The 24,010-nt window shown below is 38.9% G+C and overlaps 3 protein-coding genes across 8 annotated transcripts; 2 read left to right on the forward strand and 1 right to left on the reverse strand.

Annotated features, from left to right (window-relative positions):
* Window positions 1-677: 677 nt before the first annotated feature.
* LOC105052588 (uncharacterized) lies at window positions 678-6,849 on the forward strand. Of its 5 annotated transcripts, none has more exons than XM_073244624.1 (8): window positions 682-988; window positions 2,285-2,993; window positions 3,400-4,039; window positions 4,138-4,238; window positions 4,329-4,409; window positions 4,498-4,625; window positions 4,862-5,044; window positions 6,278-6,849. In XM_073244624.1, exons 2-7 carry the CDS (start codon window positions 2,334-2,336, stop codon window positions 5,001-5,003), a joined length of 1,752 nt encoding a protein of 583 aa, XP_073100725.1. In that variant the 5' UTR covers window positions 682-988; window positions 2,285-2,333; the 3' UTR covers window positions 5,004-5,044; window positions 6,278-6,849. The 5 variants fall into 5 exon arrangements, with proteins under 5 accessions (XP_073100726.1, XP_073100725.1, XP_029122732.1 ...); XM_029266899.2 differs by having other exon boundaries at window positions 6,298-6,849; XM_010933443.4 differs by lacking the exon at window positions 6,278-6,849 and adding an exon at window positions 1,664-1,708 and having other exon boundaries at window positions 4,862-5,226.
* Window positions 6,850-9,802: 2,953 nt separating this feature from the next.
* Window positions 9,803-11,749, reverse strand: LOC105052589 (uncharacterized). Its single transcript, XM_010933445.3, has 3 exons — window positions 11,353-11,749; window positions 11,104-11,241; window positions 9,803-10,500 (listed from the first exon to the last, which is right to left on the reverse strand). The coding sequence occupies exons 1-3, from the start codon at window positions 11,529-11,531 to the stop codon at window positions 9,966-9,968; spliced, it is 852 nt and encodes a 283-aa protein (XP_010931747.1). The 5' UTR covers window positions 11,532-11,749; the 3' UTR covers window positions 9,803-9,965.
* Window positions 11,750-19,535: 7,786 nt separating this feature from the next.
* Window positions 19,536-22,633, forward strand: LOC105052590 (cytochrome c oxidase subunit 5C). 2 transcript variants are annotated; one of them, XM_073244640.1, is made up of 2 exons: window positions 19,536-19,674; window positions 22,184-22,633. In XM_073244640.1, exon 2 carries the CDS (start codon window positions 22,200-22,202, stop codon window positions 22,392-22,394), a length of 195 nt encoding a protein of 64 aa, XP_073100741.1. In that variant the 5' UTR covers window positions 19,536-19,674; window positions 22,184-22,199; the 3' UTR covers window positions 22,395-22,633. The 2 variants fall into 2 exon arrangements, with proteins under 2 accessions (XP_073100741.1, XP_010931748.1); XM_010933446.4 differs by having other exon boundaries at window positions 19,560-19,712.
* The last annotated feature ends 1,377 nt before the right edge of the window (window positions 22,634-24,010 follow it).

The following is a 24,010-nucleotide window of genomic DNA, read 5'->3' on the forward strand; positions in this document are numbered from 1 at the left end:
AGCAGATTAACCGACTATATGTCGGTAGAATCTATGAGCGACTGCCGGCTAGTAGTTCAGTTATACCGACGGTTCAAATCGTCCACTGTTGATCAGTAGTAGTTGAATATTCGTTGGTCAGTCGATCATAAGTCAGTGTGATTTGCTCAATCGATCGATGAAAAATTGAAACTGCATGTTCAACCGATGTACAGTCGAATTCGTGATGATCAAAATCAGGGATCGATTGATTTATCCCAACAGAATCCGTCATTTATAATATTATATTAAAATCTATCACGGACATGTCAATTTTATGTATCGAGTTAATATAATATATATATTTTTTTAGTATCACGATCGATTCTGTACCTTACTTTTTCAATTATTAACTGTAAAGATATTATAAAACTAATAAACTCTAATTTCGAATTACTTTGATTTTAGAATAAAAATATAGACACAAGTAAGTTATAATATAGTCATGCAGTGATTCCCGGAATGCGCTGGACTTAACTGGCATGGAGAAAAATAAAACTAAATATTTTTTAATTATATTTATCTGAAAAATAACAGTTTCAGGTTTTAGAGAGAGAGAGAGAACCTGGAAGAGAGAGAAGAAACTCAAAACCAGGTGGGGGGAAGTGTGTGATGGAAATAAGAAAGATGGACGAAATAGCATACGGCCATTATCATCATCATCATCCCCATCACTCCCATCTTCGCCATCATGATGATAACACCAGCCTAACAAAAAAAATAAAAAAAAGAGGAAAAAAAAAACCTCCTATGGGGGTGGAGGGAGGGAGGGAGAGAGAGGGGCTCCCCATCTCGCCAAACCACGCCCAACCCCGCGCGGGGCTCCGCCTCCAGAAAATTCTCTTCCCAAATTACCCCTCGAATCCACCTCTACGTCCTCTCGGGGGGAGGCACTCTCTCTTTCTCTCTCGCGTCTTTTCGTCTCGAATGGCGCTCGCCGGCGTCTAGGGTTTCTGATTTCGCCCTCCAGGTGAGGCTCCATTCTCTCTGGGTTACGACTCTTTCTCGGCTTTGATCCTTTTCCGGCTTCCGATTTCTTCTCTTTCTCGTTGATTGATTGATTGACTGATCAGAGTCGGTTCCTTTTTGTGTTTTCGGTGGATTCTTCCGACTCCTTGATGCGATTGGATTTTTTTCTGAAAAAAATTCCTGGGTTTTTAGGTAGGATTTCTGTTTTATTTTGGCGGGAGTTACTCGAATCGTTGCATTTTCTGGTCTTTGGTTTCGTCGTTTGATTTCCTCCTTTTTTTTTTTGTTTAATTATTTTGGGTTGTGATATGTAGTTCTTGGAAGATTTTGCTGGCCTATTGCTGGTGGATTGTTAGGGGTTCGTTTGAATCTTTTGGCAACCTTCGTGATTTCAGGGCTGATAGCATTCTTTTTTGTGGTTAATTCTTTTGTTTTCTACTGGTTTTCTTACTTGCATTGCTTTGGCCCCCACAAGATGTTTTAGTTTGGGACGTTTTGTGTATTTGGTGTCTTGTGATGCGTCATCCCATTTGACTGCGTTGCTTCCTATATTTCTTGGAATGATGTCGGAGTTTGTTTGAGCTTCCTTACTGACTTTCTTGACTTTTCTTGAGTTTTCTTAGGCATCAGTATTCTTCATTTATTTTTATGTTTATTCTTTGTTTTCGGTTTGTAGATCTTGATATTGGTACCAAGTAGCCTAGTCATATCGATATCTCAGGTATTCTCTTGAGTCTCACATTCTCTTTTTTCGGTCTTATGGTTGGTTGTGTGATTCTCTTTTAAGCTCATATTCCTGTTTTGTGGAAGATATTTTGATTGTTTTGTATTGCTTTGGAAAGCAAATGCTATCTATTTAAGTTCTTCTTTCATGTTTAATTTCTTGTCTTTTGATTGATTGGTGTTGCTTTTCAGGATTTAGTTGGTGATGCTTTGGTAGATCTTTTCCTTGTCTTCGTTTATTCTCTTTTTTTATATAGGTACTCACTAGCCTAGTCACATCGATTTCTTAGGTATTCTCTAGAATCTTAGTCTCTTTTTTCAGTCTCGTGGTTGGTTACGTGCTTCTTTTTAAGTTGATATTCTGTTTTATGAAATATATTTTGATTGCTTTGTATTGCTTTGGAATGCAAATGCTATCTATTATGTTCTTGCTTTAGTGTTTCATTTCTTCTTCTTTTTTTTTGATTGATTGGTGATGCTTTTCTGAATGTTAATTGGCATTTTTTTTTTCTTTCTTTTTCTCCCCTTTACTCTACTGATGAGTAATTTCTTGGGATTTCCTTTTGGTCGGCAGATAGTTATAGGAACACTGTTGATAGTTCGTTTAAGTTGAATTTACCACTATGGAGGGCTTTGGAGCCTCTGCATTCGGTGGTGTGAGTGCTGTAATGAAGAAGCGGAGAAGTGCTACTTCAAGGCGGCCTCGGCTTGAGGCACAGTTGATTATGGAGGGTCATGATACCTCACCTCCTTTAAACAATTCAAGAAGGCTCTCTCCTTATGAGAATGGAGGAAATGATGCTGGATTCCGAAGGAAAGAGTTTTATCTTAACAACCCTCCTCTGAGGAGTTCATCTGCTAACAGAATTGAAGGTGGAACATCTTCAAAGAAGGTTAAGAGGGATGACAAGACATTCGAAGATTATTATGGAAGTGGTTATTCTAGAGGTGGGAATGGTTCTGATTTGAAGCGTTGCAGCGAAGGTGCACTAGCCCCAGCTAACTTGAAAAGCTCGAACAAAACTAAAGAGAGCATGGAAATGCAGTCAAGATCCCCAGATGGCTACATGGGCAGGAGGGGTGATGGTCATGATATGCATCAGCCTGAGGGAGCTCAAAGTATATCAGCTGAGAACAAGCTGAGAAAGGTGAAACTCAAAGTTGGTGGAGTCACACGCACTATACATGCAAAATCCAATTTAGAAGCTGGTAATGGTGGCACTTCTGCCAAGCCTCCACGTTCTTCTGATGCCTTTCGGCATCGTCAAAAGCTTAGTCCTCAGGTACCTGGCTGCTGTTTTGTGTTTGGCTTTCTAAGCTATGGTGTTTATTTTTTTTCCTCCCTTTTTAAAATAAAAAAGAAAATAGAGAAAGGCCATGGTGAATAACTTTAACCACAGTCAACAAGCCTTATAAAATTCCAACAGTCAATGATTTTCATTTTGAAATTGTTATTGTAAATTATAATCAGATTTGTTAATCTCATGTTGAACAGAGAACCATAACATGAACACACATTTTGCTAAAGAAAGAAAAACATTAAGAAGTTGTTGACTAGTAGAATAATCTCATATGTAAACTCTGTTCATTACATTGCAATAATCTGAGTTGAATGCCCTTCTGCTGTTCCTTCTTCAAGGAGCCTGCATTTTGTGGGAATATTTTAACCTAGATCTTTCTTTGCTGTAGGATAACTCTGATGATCATTCACCTGAAAAGGGGAGTCACTTGCAAGGAGATGCATGGAAGGATTCCAGTGGAATGAGCTTTTCTCGGGGAGAAAGCATATTTAGAAAGCAAACAGACAAGCTTCCTGGCATATCCTCTTCTGAACCTGTTCGTAAAAGCAAGCGAGTGCCTAAGAGGCGCATGCTGGATGCTGCATTTGATGATGGTGAGGAAGATGATGAGATCCGCTACCTTGAGAAACTTAAAACTTCCAAGGTTTCTTCAGATCAAACTGCAGATTTTGAAGATGCTGGTGAGGATGGTGTCAAGAAACGGAAGATCTCCAAACTTCCGAAAAATAGGGGTATGCCATATGAGGTGGATGAGGACTATGTTATGTCACGATCACACAAGGAAAGCAGGAAAAAATCAAGATCAGGAAAGGAATCTGATGACACAGATTATGTTGAAGAGGAAGAACCTGGTTCCGATGGTGGTCCTGAGGCCAAGAGAAGGAAACAGAAGGTATCTATAGATTCACCTGCTGATGTCAGAACTGAACCACTTACAACACGCCAACGGGCACTTCAATCAGGCAAAGGTGGCAATGGCGAGAGTTTGATTGAGTTCCCAAATGGGTTACCTCCTGCTCCTTCAAGAAGTAAGAAACTACTGTTTAGTTTATATTGGAGCACAATGCTGTTTGTCAATAGATGTTTTCATGTTTTATATGGTTTCATTTTTATGTTACAACTGCAGAGCAAAAGGAGAAGCTTTCTGAAGTAGAAATACAAGCAAAGAAGGCAGAGGCTGCTCAGAGGCGTAAAATGCAAGTAGAGAAGGCGGCTAGAGAATCTGAGGTTCATTTCAAATATTCACTAGTTTGTTATGCATATCCTCTACCAATATATTCTCAAATTTGAAACTGACTCATATTTTGAACTTCACAGGCTGAGGCAATCAGGAAAATACTGGGCCTGGATTCTGACAAGAGGAAGGAAGAAAAGAAGCAGAAAGAGCGAGAAGAGAAGGTATGCATGCCAAGCCTGAACTTCCACTTTCATTCTGTTTTAATTAACTGTTTGGCCTTTACTCCCATCTAAACATTATGCTGTGCAGGCAAAGGCTGCTAAATCACAGACATTAGCATCAAGCACCATAAAATGGGTCATGGGGCCAACTGGTACAGTTGTTATATTCCCTGAAGATATGGGCCTGCCAAGTATGTTCAGCTCCAAGCCATGCAGGTGAGACATTATAACTTCATGTGAAGATATTGCTTCTGCTGATGCCTGTACTGATATTTCCTTTTTTGCTGCTTAATATATGTGCTTATGTACATGCTTGTGGTAATCTACAACATGAAGCATTGACTTGGCATTCATCCTGAGACATGTAGTTCTGCCAGTTTTCATTGATGTTAGCTACCCTTTGAAGCCCTTGCTTGCTGGCTGATTTCTTTTATGGTTTGCTCTGGACTCAGTTACCCACCTCCACGAGAGAAGTGTGCTGGCCCATCATGTACAAATGAATACAAATACCGGGATTCCAAGACTAAACTTCCGTTGTGCAGTCTACAGTGTTATAAGGCGGTCCAAGGAAGTGCTCAACGACTAACCTGTTGATGTTTCTTACCTTGTATGTGTTTTTCCCTTTGTAGGAGCAGGTAATCTGGCAATTATATTCTAACCCCACTTCAAAGTAGATGTTTTTTCCCTTTATCCTTTTTGCTATCATATTGTTAAGCTTATTGGGATTCAGCTTGTATGTTTAACGATGACAAAGCTGAAGATATCTGTAATATCTTTTTTTTCTCTTTTGTGAACGTGTTTCCTTTTTCTCCCTCTTCTTTTCACCATTAACTGTTTAATTTTTAAAATCTTAAGGATGTATATCCTTTCCAAATTCTTGTTTGTTTCATCAGGAGGTATACAGTTGTAGACTTGTAAACAAAGAACATTTTGTTATAATCAAGCAGTGTTTCACCCCAGGCAGATCTAATATTAATTACAAGGGATCTCTTCATGAGCTTATAGATAACCTAGATCAGATAATAAGCTCATTTTATACTGAAACTTTCACCAAAAATTTGGAACAGCTTTTTAATTAGAAAATCTAGTGATTTCAGGTAAAAGTACCTCAAATTAAATCTGTAGTTGGTTTGAACGAAATAACCAACGTATAACCACCCAGAGATTTCAGATACGCCGATCAGCCTAACATGAATTATTTCGATGGGCAAACCTTAAGGGTGAGAAGAACTATAATTTTCTCTCCTTTCAGAATTCTCTGAAGAGAAAAGGCCTGAACAGCATATCTTGACACTGTGGCCATATGAAAACCCCACCCACCAAGCAATGAACAGATTGTCAAATTCAGGGCAATGGATGTGAATAAGACAGACTAATGTGGACACAGAAAGCAGTTATGTAGTCTGCTGTCCAGCCCACACAAGCTTGCAGCCTTCTGCATAGTCAATAACAAATTGATTGGATGGCAAGTTGGACGCCCCTTTCTGTATGATTTGTAAAATTCTACATGATTTCTTTCTTGGACTAGTTTTATGCATGTAGACCTGTAGTTTTAGAATTTGTGGTTGCCTGATGTGCGAAAGACAGATCTTTTTATCAAAATAAACATCAAATTCACAGACCTCATTTTTCTCTTGTTCTTTGCCTCAATTTTTTTTTTTTTTTTTTTGATGAAATTGTTCTTTGCCTCTATAGGAAACACAATTTTGCTCATTTTAGATATCCCTGTGCTGGAAAACTCTAGTGATTTATCTTTGGATTATGATCTTCTTGCTTGCTTGATATAATGCTTGGTAGTTTACAGCAAATCACCAGATGATCTCTATAACATGTAATCCAAAATTTTGGAAATTTTCTAAACATTTCAGGTGTTTGTCCTCTTTTTCAGTTCACATCTTGGTTTTCCACAACCGGCTGGTGGTCTTTAAAGGTCAGCCTGGAGATTGTTGCAATGCAGATTTTGAAAATCTTCATCTAAAGGACTATTACCTCTGAACTTTTGCCGTCAAGTTGAAAATGAACCATCCTTCTTTTGCTGTTAGGGAATCTAAATAAGAATTACTTGTCTCTATCTATAGCTACAGTTTTTCAGATTAGGTTGATGCAAGGTACACTGTCTTGGTAACGGATCCTGTATAGGTACACTCAGTGCGAGGCTAGTTCAATATATCGAGTATCAGTATGTCTTCCATACCGCATATCGGTTTGGTACCAATATGGTATGATCAGAGCATACAGTATTGACTGGTATGGCAAAGTTTAGGTTGATGATTGTTGAACAGGGATATCACTTGGTAATAAGGCTGATAACCCAGCATGTAAAAATTATTATCAGGCCAAAGCCTGGTAACCCAGCCCACATTTGTATAAAATCAGGTGATAACGCTGGACTAGGCAAATAACTGATGTCATTTCCATTGTGGAACCTTGTTTACTCATAGATCCATCTTGGAATGCTATCTCATGGTTTTATACTTTTATGGTTAGGAACAAGCCCAACCATGCCAATCAAATGCAGAAATGATCATGAGATCCGGCATGATCTGATCAGTTTGGTGTTGGTTTGTTTCATTCTGGGGTTTTGTCATAGAACAAGATGACTATGGCTCTAATGAAGTAGAAATGTGAAGTTGTGAACAAAGATCGACATAGTCATGAGACCGGAACATGAATGCGTGACAACCAAACAGTGCACAGCCTAATCATAGTGATCATAAATCCCTATGTGTTTTCGGTACATGATTACAGAACCCCTTTAAGGCCCCTGCTAGTCCGATTAATGAGGTCTGGCTGCTGCGATGGTACGTCATCTGCGCATTAGATAGTTACTGCTATGTAGCTATCCAGTCAAATTGTTGTGTTCATGTGCAAGTCCTCGTGCTTGTGTGTGTGTGTGTCCATGTTTGTGCTTGCATTTTTGTTTGGTTTTAGGTCTCTTTATGATTGTAGGAACATTGCTTACTGAGATTCTGTGCGAGAAAATAACTCCTGTTCTATTGTCAGAGTAGGTTTATGAGTATGGCAAAACAATGAGTTGATTGGATCGAATGCAAATTTTAAGGTTACATTTAACCTTGAATGTGTCCACACTGTATAATGTTGTTGATAGGCTTGACGATATTGAATGAAAGAAAGATCAGTAAATATTTTAAGATCATTAGTTGCCATGTTTCTGTCAAGTATAAGTTGATCATGCCATCAATGGGACCTGACTCTGGAGATTCCTTACTTTACCTTTTTTCTATGCTTGTCTATAATTAAGTTTAAAGTCTAAACGCAAATGACTAATATAGACTTGTTATTGATTTGAAGAATTTATCAAGCTGTTGACTGGTAGAAGAAATGGACAGGAGGTATGTTTGCCATTTTTCAGATAATATGACTTAAGAAAAATAAAAATATCTTTCAGCTGTGGCAAGTGGCAACAATGATTGCCCTCCTTGCTATTGATAGATGACAAATGGGTATGGACCATGCACCACAGTGGTTGATGATTTAAATTGAAAGCAGCCTAGAATCTTTTATGATTTTAGGGTTGTAGCCTTTTTTTTTTTTTTTTTTGCCCCAATCTGCAACAATTTTTCTGTCTTTAGTGCCTCTTAAATTTCTTCAAGGGTCCTTGCTTTAGAAAGGTTAACAAAACTAAATCTGATGGAGAATTTTTGGTAGACACAACGAGGATCCTTTTTTTTTTTTTTTTTTGACTTTAGGCATTGGAGCGATAGACGTTTTTTTTTTTTTTTGACTTTAGGCATTGGAGCGATAGACGTTTGAGCAAACTAGTGCATCACTGGCTGCTATAGCTTTAAGTAGAATTTTATCGTACATACTCTTTATTATCTTATCTTTTACTCAACTAAAAGAATAGACAGAGAGAGAGAGAGAGAGAGAGAGAGAGAGAGGTGGGAAGCGATGATATAAAGGCAAAGCACTAGGCCTTGAGTTATTATTTGTGGCGTTGGTGCTTGTGCACGAGTGGGCCTTCCAATCCAAACGCAATTGAACTCAAACGATTCAAATTTTTCGTTGCATTAATTCATTACACTTGGTCACCTGGAGGTAGCAACATCATCTATAGTGTAAGGATAACAAAGCACATGGTCCATGGATCCTCTTGATCATAATGCACTGGCACAGTTACTTTCAGGCATTCAAGCTGCCGTACGTGGATTCTAGGAGAATATCTTATGCCCAAAACTATGGTCTCCTGGGGGAAGCCACACATTAAATATATTGTTCGAAAGCTCAATTGATTTTTTTTTTAAAAAAAAAAGCAAAAAAAAAAAAAGGATTAAGCAATGAATCTATAAATAAGCTCAATGTATTACTATATAGCCAAAAAAAAAAAAATGAAGAAAAGAACATTTGGGAATAGAAAGTCGCATACCATGTACGTGTATAGGATTATTTATAGCATAAAACCATCCCTAAATGAAAGGCAATGCATGTTTAGTTAGAAGTTTCTCTCCTTTAGTTATTATTCTGTAAGAGCTTTGGACTTCCCACATGGACAGTCTCCCGTTGAAATAAGATTCAGGACCTGATAATTTTAAGTAGACAATGTAGATGATATAGAAGGATATGGAAAAACATAAGTATATGTGCATGTTTTTCCTTGTCTATATGAAATTTGGATCTAAAAATATTCATATAAGTTAGTGTAAACATATTTATCAATTACATATTTACAATTACAATAGCTACGTTGTTATATGTAGGCTTGCTCTTGAAATATAAATGCATAATAGATCATTGGGTGGTCTCGAGAAAGATTAATTAAGACTGATGATCAGAGATTTGTCTGTTAACTTTCTTCCCAGGATATATGTGTGGATGTTATGGAAAAGAAAATTGCTATAAACATACAAATGTTCATGCGCCCACTCACCTAAACAACACTTGTTGACGTGCAATTGTTAATAGGAAAAATCAAAATTATTTTTTATAGTACATAGGAGTTATTCACACACACACACACACACATATATATATCATTGGTATTAACTTATGGTACTGCTGAATATTCTCCAACATTTATAAGCAGAGGACAAAAGGACTTTCATAAGCTTATTAACAAAAGCATAACAAACTCCCTCCCTCTTTTTCAGAGAGATCTTGCAATTATACCTTAGATATATTTATATTTAAAAAAGAAAAATGGAAAAAGAGAAACCAAGGTCAGCTCACTCAACATAATTGAAGTCTGCTGCAAATCAAAAGCAACCACCCGTTATCAACACTCACCTCATGGAACTCATGCTCGCTTTTAATATCGCCCAACCACCAATGACCAATTCTCACCTCTCCATCATTCTTTTGGATTGTTTGTGGGCTTCCCATTTGTTCGAAAAGCGTTTAATCATGTCACAAGAAGACATCTAAACAATAGAGAATTCGAAAACAAAGTTAGCTAGCTTTTTCCACTTTCATATGATGATTGCTTTCCAAACAAGGGACAGAATTATGTACAGTGAGAGGATAAAGATTAAATAGGTAGGAAAGCTAGAAAAAGAAACTGCTACAGTTTGTATGAAATATGAACAAGCCCAACTACATCTAAGAGAATGTAGTTTGAGAAGGGAGGAAGAGGATCCTTTCATCGAAGAAGCTTTCTCTGACCAAGCTTGTGAGAGATGAAGGGATGGGCAGCTCCCCTAGCTCATCAAAAAAGTCATTCTCCTCATTAGTCTTTGGTGTTGTTGATGAGAAGGTCATCGAATTTGGGGAAGGGAGGGGGTTCTCTTCATCAAAGAGGACATTTTGTTGATGATCATGGACTTCTTCTAATGGTTGGTTTTGTTGAGAGATCTCTTGTGAGCACTTGGGCGGACATGGGAGGGGGGATTGCTCTTTGTTGAGGCTTCCTTCACTTGTGGTGTTGGGTTGGCTTGGGCTCTTTGGTGCGGGGAGGTCTTGGTTAATGGACTGATTCCGTGGGGATGCTTCTTGCGGGCAAATGGTGGGGAGATGAGGACCTGGATGATTGTGATCTGAGGTGTAGGTGATGATGAGAAGCGATGAATCTGTTTTGCTCCTCTCCACTTGCTTCTTGGCTGAGCAACCTTTGGAGGAGCTACACCTGTAATAGCCCCTGATATAAGAAGAAAGAACCAAGTGATCAGCCAAAGCAGGTTCTTATCATTATAAGATGACCAACAAACAAGTATTCCATCAAAAGGAGTAAAGAGGAAAAATAAAAACAAAAACAAACAAATGTTAAGTCCAATAATCAAAAAATCTGGGTTTAGAGGTTGGCTGACTGTTAAGGTTAAATAGCTTGCAAAGGCAAAAGAAATTGCTAAATGAGAATAAGATATTAGCAGAGAAGCATGAAAAAGCTTTTGTTGAGAATATATGGTCCTGATAAAAGTAGAAGATGTGTGGGGAAGAGAAGATACACCACTTTTTGAGAAAAAAAAAAATAAAGAGGGTTTGATGATGTGGTACTGATTTCACTCGAAAGAAAGGAAATTGTTATACAGAAGAAGAAGAAGAAGAAGAAGAACCTGATAATATATGACTATTGGTTTTGATATATATCAGAATTAGCAGCTAAAAGGCAACAAAATAGTTAATGAGAATCGACAAATATGCAACTATTTCACTTTTCAAATCGAGAACACAGAGAACACCACAAAGGTGGTAGCTAAAGTTATGTAATATTGAATCTTTGGAAGAAAAAGGAGAGCACTACCTAGGATATGGAGATCCTTTGATGGGTTTCTGTCCATATTTCCTCCAAGACCAAAAATCTGAAGGTGGAGATTCACCTTTCTGTTTCCCCACTTCTGCTTCAATTCTGGATGTGACCACAGTCTTCTGAAACACCTTTCTGTACACCAAAACAAATAAAAGAGATTCACAATAGGTTACACATCAACACACTTTTAAGAGCACCTTAAATCAAAAAAAAAAAAAAAGAGAGAGAGAAAGGAGAAGAAACCTTCTCTTGGAGACTGAATTGTCCATCTTGGACACTTTGTGAAACTTCAGAACTTGTGTTATAGGTGGGAAGCCATCATCCATTGTTCCTTGTAACTTGTGAGCTCTTCTTTCTCTTTCTCCAACCACATATTCTTTTTGTTTCTGGGGAACTGGGTTCTTTGCAGTCACATGGTTCATGGCAAAGCCCACATGAAAGGTATGCTAAAGGTCAGAGATAGAGGTTACCAGTGACAGCAAAAAGGATATGGATCAAGCTTTCTTTCTCTAAGGGGAAGGGCATGACAGAGGACAGGCCATGCTGCTTTCTTTCTTTATGACCCCTTATTCCCTCAAATACAAAGCTACAGAAATCATGCTGCTGAACTTGCTGCAGGGTACTGCCAATCCCTTCCAAAAGAACAACTTGCCCTCTAGGCCTCTATATTGGTTGGTCCCAGTGTAAGTCTTACACAAGGCAAGTGTTAGTGTTGGGGGATACCCGCCGACCGACTACCGGAGGGCCCGACCGACCGGCGGCCCGACCGACCTACCGGAGGGCCCGACCGACCGGAGGGCCCGACCGACTGCCGGAGGGCCCGACCGCCCGACCGACTGCCGGAGGGCCCGACCGCCCGATCGGCTGACGGCCTGACCACCTCCGTTGGACGACTCCGACTGGCCGACAGACCGACCGATCGTCGGTCGGGGCGACCGACTGACGGATGCCATCAGCGGCTAACCGCCGGCCGTCCAACGGCCCATTGCCGACTGGGGGTATGGCGGGCGTATCCATCCCGACCGACTGAACCCCGAGGTTCTATGGCCGACTTACATGACGCTCGCCGACCAATGGAGGGGCCTGACACCACTCAGCCGGCTACCGACTTTGAGTCGGCCGGCTCCTCCAACCACCGTACAGCCGCCAGACGTTGTCAGCTCTGACACGGACATGCGGCGCAGTTACCTAGGGGCATTGTCCCGCCGAGAGCCGGGTCAACCCTGGTGATTGAACGGCCGCACGGCGACATGACGTTTTCACGGCGGCTCTGACAGCCCACAGTGAGTTGACAGTTCCTCACTTGTCCGCGCCATTAATGACGGCGCCATACCTAGCTCCACTATATATACCGGGGAAGGCAACAGTGCAAAGGAAGGGATCCTCCCGTCTCTCCCACATACGCAGGCTTGCTCCTCTCCCTCTCTCTCTCTCTTTCTCAGAGCTCTCCGTCTGCATTTCACTGTTGCCCAGTCACCTCTCTGACTTGACCGTCGGAGGGTCCCCGCCGGAGCCGCCTCCGGTCAGTGCGGACTTCCTTTTGCAGGTGCACGCTTCCCGGCGATCGGGCGACGAGGCGATTGGCCGCAACAGTTAGTATAAACTTTTGTCACGCCCCCGACCCGAGATCATGAATCGAGGGTCGCGGCAACCGCCGCATACTCATGAAGAACTCTCTCCATAAGCATGCAAGGCATCTCATCACGATATCAATGCATCACAGCGGAATAAATTCAAATAATTATTATTCAACTGTAATTCAAGTAATTAAATCAAATGTCTTACATCCAATAAAATTTTACTAAAACAATTAAAACAATAGATCTAAGTTCAATTAAGTGTTGACAATGCTAATCTCGCCTCTAAAAGCTCTGTCCCAATATTTCTTCCCACGCTCGAAATTAATTATCTGAATCTGAAAAATAGAAAGAAAGGTAATGAGCTAGACAGCCCAGTAAGTAACAAATATCTCAACCAGATATTTCAGATATTATATAATTTTCAAGAATAATGCTGCAATTAAAACATAAAAATATATTTCATGCTGATTTAATGCAAACCAAATATTTTCAAATATTCACATATAATATAATCATAAATCCGATTCGATTCAAAACACTCGTAACTCAACAGCCTTGACTATGACCAACGTTTAACCCCCATTGGCGGGGTCCACAGAATACCAGCGCACAACCCCCACTGGCAGGGTCCAGAAATACCAGCGCACAACCCTCACTGGCAGGGTCCACAAATACCAGCGCACAACCCCCACTAGCAGGGTCCACAAAGTACCAACGTATAATCCCCATTGGCGGGGCCCACTGAAACATAGTTAGGCTGAGAGCATAAATCCGATCTATATCAAAACACTTAGTACCACAATATATATCATAATCTTTCACTAAACATGTGTATAAATCGATATACCATAACATTTCAAAAGCACTTTTCTTTCAAAACATAATTTCATAAATCATGCATAATTTCAGAGAATAATTATTTATTTTCAGAATAAATATGGAATATCTCGAAAAGATGATTCATTACTTACCTTTCACGGAGCACTGAACGAATAGATCGACTAACTTCTAGGAGATTCTTCCGTGCCTATTATTCAAAATTATATTTTTACATTAATTTTAATTCAAAATTAAATCTAATAAATTCCAAAATCAAAATCTCGCTTAAAATCAGACTCGTCTCTAAACTCGATCAGAATCATCAGATGAAGCCTTCCACTACGCTAATTTTAGAAGGATAACTTTAGAGAGAGAGAAATCCATCAAGAGAGAGAAACAGGCTAGAGAGAGAAAATTCTAGAGAGAGAAAGTAGAGAGAGAAAGTTCAATTTCAGAGAGAGAAAATCAGGGTTCAGTCTGAAAGAAGAGAGAGAAACTCTCTCTCTCATCAATTTTAATTTTTTATTTATTTATTTATTTATTTACTTACTTATATATATATATATATACATATATATATATATATATATATATATATATATATTTATTATTATTATTATTATTTTTTTCTTCTTTTCTTTTTCTTCTTTTTTTTTTTTCTTTCCTTTTCTTTTCTTTTTTTTTTCTTTTTCTTTTTCTTCTTTTCTTTTTCTTTTTCTTTTCTTTTTCTTCTTCTTCTTTTTCCTTGGTTCCTTCCAGGCCGAACAGGGGACGGTGGGGGTTTTCCGGCCTTGACCGACCGTTCGGGCCACGGCCACCGCGGCGGAGGCCGGCGACCGACGGGAATCACTCCCCCGGTCACGGAGGAGGGTGGCCGGCGATCAATTCCGATCGCCGGCGCCGGAAACTTCAAGGAAAAGAGACCCAAAAATAGAGGTCCCTTTTCCGACCGGAAATCGGTGATTTTTGTCGCTGACAGCCGCGCACAATTGTACGGGGAGGAAGAAGAAGAAAGAGGAGAAGAAGAGGGGAAACTTACCTTAACCTCCGGTGACCTCGCCGGCGAGAAAACACGGCGAGAACCCGAACGATATTCGCGGCTTCGATTTGAGAAAAACAGAGAGAAAGAGAGAGGGAGGAGGTCGATCTTCAGTCTAAAGGGGAAGGGGTCTTCTTATAGAGCACCCTAGGACTCCGAGGGGTCCTAGGAGTCCTAATTTCCATGGGTTTCGCCGGAGAAGAAGACTCCTACCGGGAGTCTTCTTCCCGGTTGCTCTGTTTTTTTTTTTTTTTTTTTTTTTTTTGGGGCTATAACAACTTTATTTTGTTACTTGAGTACACACTGAACTTTTGCATAGCCTCAATTTTCCCCACACAATTTGTTCATCCAACAGCAAGACAATTTTGATGATTATTACAGCAAATACAGAAGCAATTTTTTTTTAAAAAAAGTGAGTAACTTTGCTTTCGTGGTCCAATTCCTTTAGAAAACCTATTTAGTGATGCTAATGCAACAGAATTCTGGAATTGATCTATAGCTTACGAATGGTTGAGATGCTCTCTCTCTCTCTCTCTGGTGGGAGGTTTGGGGGGCACAAAGAGGTTGTGTGTAATTGAAAAGGTAGGGCATCTATAAACCGTTTTGAGTCATTCAAGAAGTCATACCATGTGTCATAAATGATCTTATTCCAAGTTTAAACACCACATACATTTGCATGTGCATATTGCTACCAATATAATTTTGTCTAAGCTAGGGCACCTTTCACAACTGTACCAAGAACTCTATGAACTGATCTCTATGGTTCACCATCTGCAGCTGAAGACCATGTTAACAAACTATTTGTTAGGAGTTATGATTGCAATGCCCTCTTGCAAGGAATTTGGTTTACACCACACTTAGCAAGAGGAACAAACCAGCAAGCATATACATAAATAGCTAAATTAGAACTAAGGATGGGCAGTGTCCTTTCCATTTCATGGTTCAAACAAGATTTCTTAGAATAAGAATCATTGCTAAAAGAAGTCTCTTCCATTATATGGGTGGTATAGGATGTGTTACACAAAGAACAGCAATTAGTATAGGTAGGAAGTAGGAATACATTCGCAGTTCTTTGTTACCAAGACAAGGTGACCATCATGGTTTAAAGAAAACAGAGAAGCTCATCCACACTGTTTTACATAGAGGTTACAGACATTAAGAGCTGTTGATGAGCATCTTTGGATGCATTAGCTTCACTTGCTTTATATAGAAGCAGACGACCTTTCTCCTAGAAAATATGCATGATAATGTGATCTAATACCTGTTTATCTATCTATTCTTGTCCTGTTTAAATTTTTGGGAAATTAAAACTGATAATATGTGAAAGAAAGACTCTAAAGGGAAGCAACCATAGGCAACCATGACCATGATTATTGATGGATTGGTTGTCAAGCTTCTATTAGACCTCTGAAAAATTTGTGCTGTGGATACAACATCTGGAATTTAGTTGGCAGAGTTTACAGTTAACAAGTGACAGCACAATCTCAGGAAGACGAACAGCTCCGCCAAATATACTTCGTAAAGATGATGATGCACTCTTGTGCAAGTAGTTCCGTAAAAATCCTGTCAACAATGCATACAGCTATGAACAGCATCATGTATCACTTCGTCAAGGAAAAAACTTGACAGCAATAACTTTCAATCATTTGCTTTAGCAATTAGAATGACATGTTATTGCAAGCAAACTAGTTTCTTGTATCAACCTACAGCCTATCCTAGGTAACCAGAAGCAATCCCATTGGACTTCAGTCGAACCTTCTTCACTAAAAGGAGAATAGCAACCATCAATCCAATGGCCAACCAAGTAAACAAGTTTTTTCTTCCTATGGGATTGGGGACAGCCCGCTTCAAAGGTACTTTTAATATAGGCCTACACCAGTCTATAATTCAATGATTATACTGGTTGTACCCATGGATGCTATAAGATTTTGGAACCAATCATCCTAGAGAAAAAATTTAGAAAATTGGAAAAGCATGGAGATCATTCTAGATCCCTGGCCGAGCTGGTCCCATGGTTTTGGAATCAGTAGTATCTGTCTGGTCATCTTCACTCGATGCACCGAGGAACACGGCGTTGCTAAGCATGCATCAATGAATCAGTGTCAAAATTAGCTCATGATTCTATGTCATAAAAGATATGATGTGACATTTAGATTAGGAATCGGGGGGGGACTTGTTATGTGAACCTCACCTATTAGTTCCTCTCATTCCAGGTTCCAAATCAAGTTTGGATCCTCTGCATTATGTGAAGGCTGTACAGTTGGATCTACGTTCCGTGTCTCGTATAAAACTCAATTTATTTACAATCTTTTCATGAAAGATGATAGAAATAAAATTATTAACATGTCCATAAATGAAAGTATGGTTTTTTAGTTGGTTCTGAGTTTCCTAAGTTAGTAGCAAGTTGCAAGTCACAAGTAAAATTTGTAAACAGTTTGCAATTTACATGAAATTTATTGATAAAAAATTAAATGGATAGAGAATTACTTACCAATCCCGAAAGACTAACAAAAAATAAAGGATACAGTTTCTATGTCTAATATGCTGAGAAAAAGGATTATGCTTCTCTGCACTCTCACTATAAACACAACCACTCTTTCTGTATAAATTATATGAAAAACAGGATCTTAACATCATCTCATTGTAAAAATTAGAAAAATAACATCCAGAATCCCCTGTACCTTTGCTAATTAGTGTCATTTTCTAACTCCATTCCATTTTTATGATTTTATATGTGCATAAGCCAGATTGGAGACTTTTCATTTGATCCTTGGCGGTGAAAGTCAATATTTTATAGGGTAAATTTCAGGAACATTCTCTTTACTTTAGCTCAATTTCACTTACATTGTCTGTATTTTAAAAAGTGTCAAACTAGCGCTTTTAATTGTCGATATGTTCCGATATAATCCAGTTGTCTATCTCTATTAATAAAATTTTCTAAAATGATAAAAATACCCATCTTCTTCCTCTTTCCTCCTCTCCCATGACCGGTGTCTCTCTTTCTCCCACTTCTTTCTCTCCTTTCTCTTTTTCATCCATTTCTCCTCCTCCCCCTTCTCTTCTTTCTCTCTCCTCCTTTCTCCTCCAGATCATTTCGTCCAATCAAAACTTTCAGTTTTCCTCACACCACTTCCTCGCTTCCTCGTATTCGAGAGAAGAAGGCATTTTGAAAAGAAGAAAAAGGGAAGAGCAGTGAATGTCAAAGAGATTCTCCTCCGAAGATCAAAATATTTTTACTCAATTTTTCTTTTTCTTTTTCTTTTTTGGTTTTCGAGAAATCTATTGTTAATTCTTGTGAGAATTCGAGTTGATTGAAAGAGCGGCGAAAACTTTGAGCTCCAAAAGTTTGCATTCTGGCACTACCTTAGATTTCTATGGATTTATTGGATTAAGTTTTCTAATTGTGGTTTGTCCTTATTCTGTCTTGAAGAGAACATCTGAAGAGATTCGAGGATCTAATCTTTATCTAGATAAGAGCTATGAGGATCAAAATTGAAAATTGAAGGTTTCTTTCCTCTGATTGAAGGTAAATTATATGTTCTAATTCAAGCTTCTCTTGATTCTCTTGTTACTTGGGATTCTTGCCATATTTTTCTCTGTTCTTCTGATTCACTTGATAAAAGGATTCAACTTCTGAATTGTTTGCGGAGATGTGTTTCCTCTTAATAATCCATTCAGACTTCTCTCAGTTCAACTATATTTTTGACATGAGTGCTATCGATCTCTGCTTTAATTCTCTTAAGGTTGATGAAATAAATTTCTAAACAGGCATACTTTGGGTAGTATTTAGGGGTTTGTACTTCGATTACTCTCTGTTTTTATTTCCTTCTCCCCTTTATCCATAGCATGAACTAGAAAAGATCTTTTTTTTTCTTATTTCCCTTTCTTCGCCAATTTGTTCTCTGCAGAGAAGAAGATCGGGACAACCTCCGATCGCAGCAAACAGTTCAAAATCCCAGGTAGTCCAAAGAAATGGGACATGTTAATCTGTTTCTAGATCATCATCCTCCGATGTCTCTATTCTTTTTGCTGTTTATCTATTTCCTTCAATTCATTTTTTTCAAAAGCCACAGAAATCACATTGGTTCATAGCCCGTTCAATTAATTGCACAAAGCTTTAGAACTGCAATCAAATAACAAGCCAAGGTGGTGACTATTTCCCCGAAAAGATCTAATTCATCCGATAGAAAATTTTTTCTTACTTTCTGATATATTTTTTTTTTTATTTTTGAGTTAGAATATCCTCTTTAGTCTCTATTCTGCATTCCTCCTATCTCTGATACATAGATTGAAGTTATTTCTAGAGGAGAGTCTGACATGGAGGGAGGAAGAGAAAGGAGAGAAGGAAGAAAGTGGAAGAAAGAGGGGCACCGTCCATGGAGGAGGGAGGAGAAAAAAGTTGAATATTTTTGTCATTTTAAAAAAATTTATTAATGAAAATAGATGACTGAATTATATCAAAATATATCGATAACTAGAAAAACTAGTTTGACACTTTTTAAAGTACTGAGAGTGTGAGTGAAATTGAGCTAAACTAAAGATGGTGTTCTCGTAATTTATTCTATTTTATAAGTATTCACTAAGATTACTTACTTAGAAAATGATATCCTTGAAAATTTAAGGATCATAGAATATGTACCAACCTAAAAGATTTTAGCTTGTCTCGTATGAAACTTCTTCGTTACTTTAAGTTGCACAGGATCCAATGAAATATAAGTGTGTACTCATGCACGTATGATTTAGTTGTAAGCAAAGAAAAATCGGCGGCTGAATTGCCGTCTTCACCATGGTCCTACGTCCATCCACACCCGTCCACGCACCTTGTCACGGTAAAATCCCACCGTTTGATGGCAGGATGAAGAAGTGGGTGAACCGTGCCGGATTTCCCGTTAACATTTCACAGTCAACGCGTTCCTGTGGGCCGCCGCCGGATTTTTTTTTTTTCCCATAACTATCGTCACGTCGTAATGCACGCAATCTACGGTTGACGTCTCACAGGGCACACGGATCGACGGCCATGATTCAATTCTCGTTAAAGTTCCCAGAGATAGTTTAATGGTAGAAGTGGTAGAGAATATAAGTACCAGAGGAAGCATTCTCTCGGGCTTGGCCGCAAACGAGTCGCAGGTGAGAGGCTCTCGTGCTTTCCGCACTTCTAATTCAAGGTTGTTTTTTGTCACTAATTTCCTTCATTTTTTTTGTTTAATTTCTTCGATGTCTTTGTGGACTAGGATTCCATTGTGGATAGATGTTTGGATCTTTGATCGTTTTCCTATTTATTTTGTGGACTTTATATGGGTTGATTCATCTTTGATCGTCTGGCTGTCCCCGTTTTGTTGCTATTTTTTGGTTATATAAAAGTGGAAGATTTGAAATGTTTGGGATTAAGAAAGATGCCGATAATTTTATTTCTGTTGCCTTGAGTTTGAATTCTTTGGTTTCTGGGTAGTGATGCTAGGGATGAGAATTTTACTGGATATATAGGGAATTTTCTTTGTGTGTCCTAGGTTATAATCTGTTGTTGTTTTTATCTGATTGATGGGTATGGTTTGGATGTGCTGAAAAAAGAGGAGAGTTTTGTTTGGAATCCGAATGGTTTCAACCGATTAATGAAGGATAGTGGAGTCTGCCAATCAGCAAATTATGCCTAAAACTTTGTTTTCCATTTTCATATATGAATAAAGAAATTTAATTCAGACAACACAGAATTTGTGCAAATACTGAGGTAATATGAGGAAGAGGATGGGGTCGCATTTGTTTTAATCAAATGTTAAAATCTTAATCCCCAAGAATGAAGGGATTTCTCCATCTTCCAGCTCCCAAAATCCATCACCTATTTGATGAAATTAGGCACTGTATTTGCCTTTTTTCTTTTTCTTTTTTACTCTCAAGGTTATGGCCGTGGTGATTGCAAAAGGGGGAGGATTATGCCATCTTCACCTTGGCATTGGTACAATATAGATGAAGAGCCTTGGCTTCATTGTTACTCTTCCAAGACATGCCAATGATCTGTCCCTCCTGAACTTATAACTCTAACTTATGGGGCCGTCTGATGTCCTCGTCTGTCGCTACCATCATGACCGTGGCCACTCTCTTTGAGCTGCTTAGAGGCACCTGATGATACATAGCACTAAATTGGGTTAGCGGACATAGAGTCATGTGAAGCGTGTGGAAGGGTCCGTTATTGGTGGCAGAATGATGTCTATACTATATCCTTTTGCTCTGTATCCAATGGGTCGATATGAGTATTCATATGCAACACCAGAGCCTATGAGATTGATGTTGAATCAGACAACATTTCCTTGTCTTGAAGTTTCAGTTAACCTGCATATTCCTTCTTCAATGTCACTCCTCAATCATCTTCTTCTTTCATCTTTTCAGGATGTGAACCCCAGGCACTCTAATCTTTTGTCTTCTGAGATAGTTTAGTGTTTGCAAACAGATTTATCACACCTTTGCATTGATAGTTTTGAATCTTGTTTTATGTAATGGTGTTGGTCATAGGTGCATTTTTTCATTGTTTAGTCAATCCATTTTTATGGTTCAATTAATTTTAAGAAATTGAAATAGTTGTTCTTGTCATGAAGCAGGTTTAGAAATCTTAGGAAGTTGATTAAGCTAGATTTTGTTGAATTGTTCACTGTCCCATACATCTCAAGTACATGCCATGCCTGGTGCTTTAGAAGCATTATATAATTTTTACTATTGTGGTGTGATTCCAAGATGTGGATGAGGTCACCTAAGCTGTTTCCAAAGCCTCGTATTGTTTCTCCTAAACAGAGTGCACCCATTAATTATGTTTCTCTCATTTTGTGGTGATCCACAGAAGAGAAGTGTTAATTTTGCACATATTATGTAGTTTAAGCCATCTTATCCCTCAACATCATAGAGGGTCCCCTTGTTGCTGTAGAGGTAGGAGTTTTTTGAATGTTTTTGCCCCCCTTATTGAATTAAACTTTGTAATGAAAAGAAAAGAAAGGTTTAAAGTGGGTGGATGGATGGTTTAGTGATTCCATGGTTAGTCCTCATTTCTATAGACAGACAAGTTCATATGGCCTTTTTCGTCGAATCATCCTCGATCACCTAGGTACTGTTTATTTGGTCCATTGTTCCCCTAGGTTTAAAAAATAATAGGATCGGTCATAAGCTTTGTGTCCACCAGCATTCAAAATATGAGCACTGATAGCTTATGGTGGACATCTATGGCTTCTGATCTCAATGATCTCCTCAGTGCAAACCACATGGTACTCCATCCAAGGACATCATTTCAGTAGCTTTTCTGCAATTGTACAATCTTTTAGGGGTTGAAGTGAACCGCCCTCCCTCCTGACTTTTTTTTTTTTTTTTGCAAGTACATTGTCATATGTATTTTCATCTTTGTGGTTGACTTAACCTGTGAGCAAGACATTTGTGATGGGTGTCAAATATAACTCAAGGCATCTTGAGTTTTCTGTCATAGTCATTTTATGAAGCATCCAAAGCTGATATTGTAGTGGGTATCAAATGTAAATCTAACCCATAGAATCATTTTATTTTCAAATTAAGGGAAAGATCCTATATACTATTTCTAGTTTGCAAAGTTTTCATATGCTTTCCCTCGTAATCTGGGATGTTTCATATGGTCCATTTCATTTAGCTTGAGAAGGAAACAAATGGCTGCCCACAAGATCGCACACGCCACTCTGAAGGGACCGAATGTAGTCAAAGAGATCTGCATTGGCATCACGCTGGGCATTTTTGCTGGTAGCATGTGGAAGATGCATCACTGGAATGAACAGAGGAAGACAAGAGCCTTCTATGATATGCTCGAAAAGGGCCACATAAGTGTTGTTGCTGCTGAAGAATAGATTACGTCTTTCTCACTTTTTGAAGGATGTTTAATTTGACAGCTTTTTTCTCTCAAACGTTGAGGGGAATCATATGAATTGATTTGATTTGATTTGATTTGTAGTTGGCCATCGAATAAGTTCAAGTCATGGATTCTGAGAAACTGTACACACTCTTTTTGAATTTGACAAGGGGGACTGCGGACTCGCCAAATGAACTATGGTCATAATTTTGGTATCATTTCATGATTTTGGCTTTCTGAGCAGTTTTTCAAGAATTATATTTAGATTATTCTTGTTATTTGAAGCAGTTCTCCTAGTGTAACAGAAGCATGAATACACGTTTGTGTCGGAGTTCAACTAATGACAGGATTTGGTAATCATGGTGATTATTACAGGTGATCCTTTTGTCCAATTGGTAGGCTTTATTATTCTTGCCTTGTGGAATTGTCGTCGATCTCCTCACCAGGTTTATTTGGATTGATAGGATTTGCTTTGCATGCCCAACTATCAAACAGATCATTGGAATTTGAGTCAGATAGCATAATTCATCACTGCACAAATATAGGGGGTATTTGGTTGGCGGCTGAAATCGAAATTGAAATGGATGGAAATTAAAGTTGGAATGATTTATCTCCGGCCATGTTTGGTTCATGACCATAATAGGAATTGGAATCGGAATGCAGTGGATTAAGTTTGGAGGATTATAATGAGAATTGGAATTGAAATCATAATGAATTTTGAATATGAAAAAAAAAAAATAAAGACTAGATTTAGGGGATTGGATATTCTCATTCTCCTTCAAAATCAGAATGAAAATTGACGCTCGTCTTGACCAAATGACTAGAATGATAGACATTCTCTCTCATTTCTATTCTAGAGTCCAGTCCCCAACCAAATATGCCACACTAGCTTTTAGCCCATGCGTTGTAATGATTACGGAAAGGCTAATGCCACACTAACTTGTAGCTATTGTTAAAACTATGGTTATTTTTCCATCCGGTTGTCCGGTTAGATCACCAACAGTCCATTTAAGAGGGTCCAGCCAATCAATGGTGGGTGAAATAAACAATTGAGAGGGCCCCACTCTAATACATGTATTGCCTCAGAAAAATGAAGAAATTTCACGCAAGAAAATTACACAGATGCTGCTTATGGACTGAACTGTATCTCCCGCCAACCGACTTAACCGTATTTCAAAAATTCTCAATATTACCCGCCCCAAATCCCAAACACCATGAGTCCATGACACCCCTCTCTCTCTCTCTCTCTCTCTCTCTCCATGTCTGTGCTCCAAAACTTTCACCCCCTCTCCCACAATCTCCCCCAACCAAACCCCACCCAGCCACCGCCCCCCTCCAAATCTCCAAAACCCACAGCAAGCTCTCCCAAATCCATTCCCTTATCAAAACCTCTCTCATCCGAGAGAAGCATGCCCATTTGTGCACTGTTTGGTTGATATGTATGTTTATGAGGTCTTCAGGGGGTTTCTTGATGAGGAGGTGCTCCTTTGGAGTGCTGTGCTTGGAGGGCTAAAAGGAAGCACTTCATCTGTTCAACAAGATATTGGATGGTGGAACAAAGCCTAACAAGATCACCTTCATCGGTGTGTTGTCAGCATGAAGCCATTCAGGCCT

Source organism: Elaeis guineensis, chromosome 10, assembly GCF_000442705.2.
Source record: "Elaeis guineensis isolate ETL-2024a chromosome 10, EG11, whole genome shotgun sequence".
Lineage (NCBI taxonomy): Eukaryota > Viridiplantae > Streptophyta > Magnoliopsida > Arecales > Arecaceae > Elaeis > Elaeis guineensis.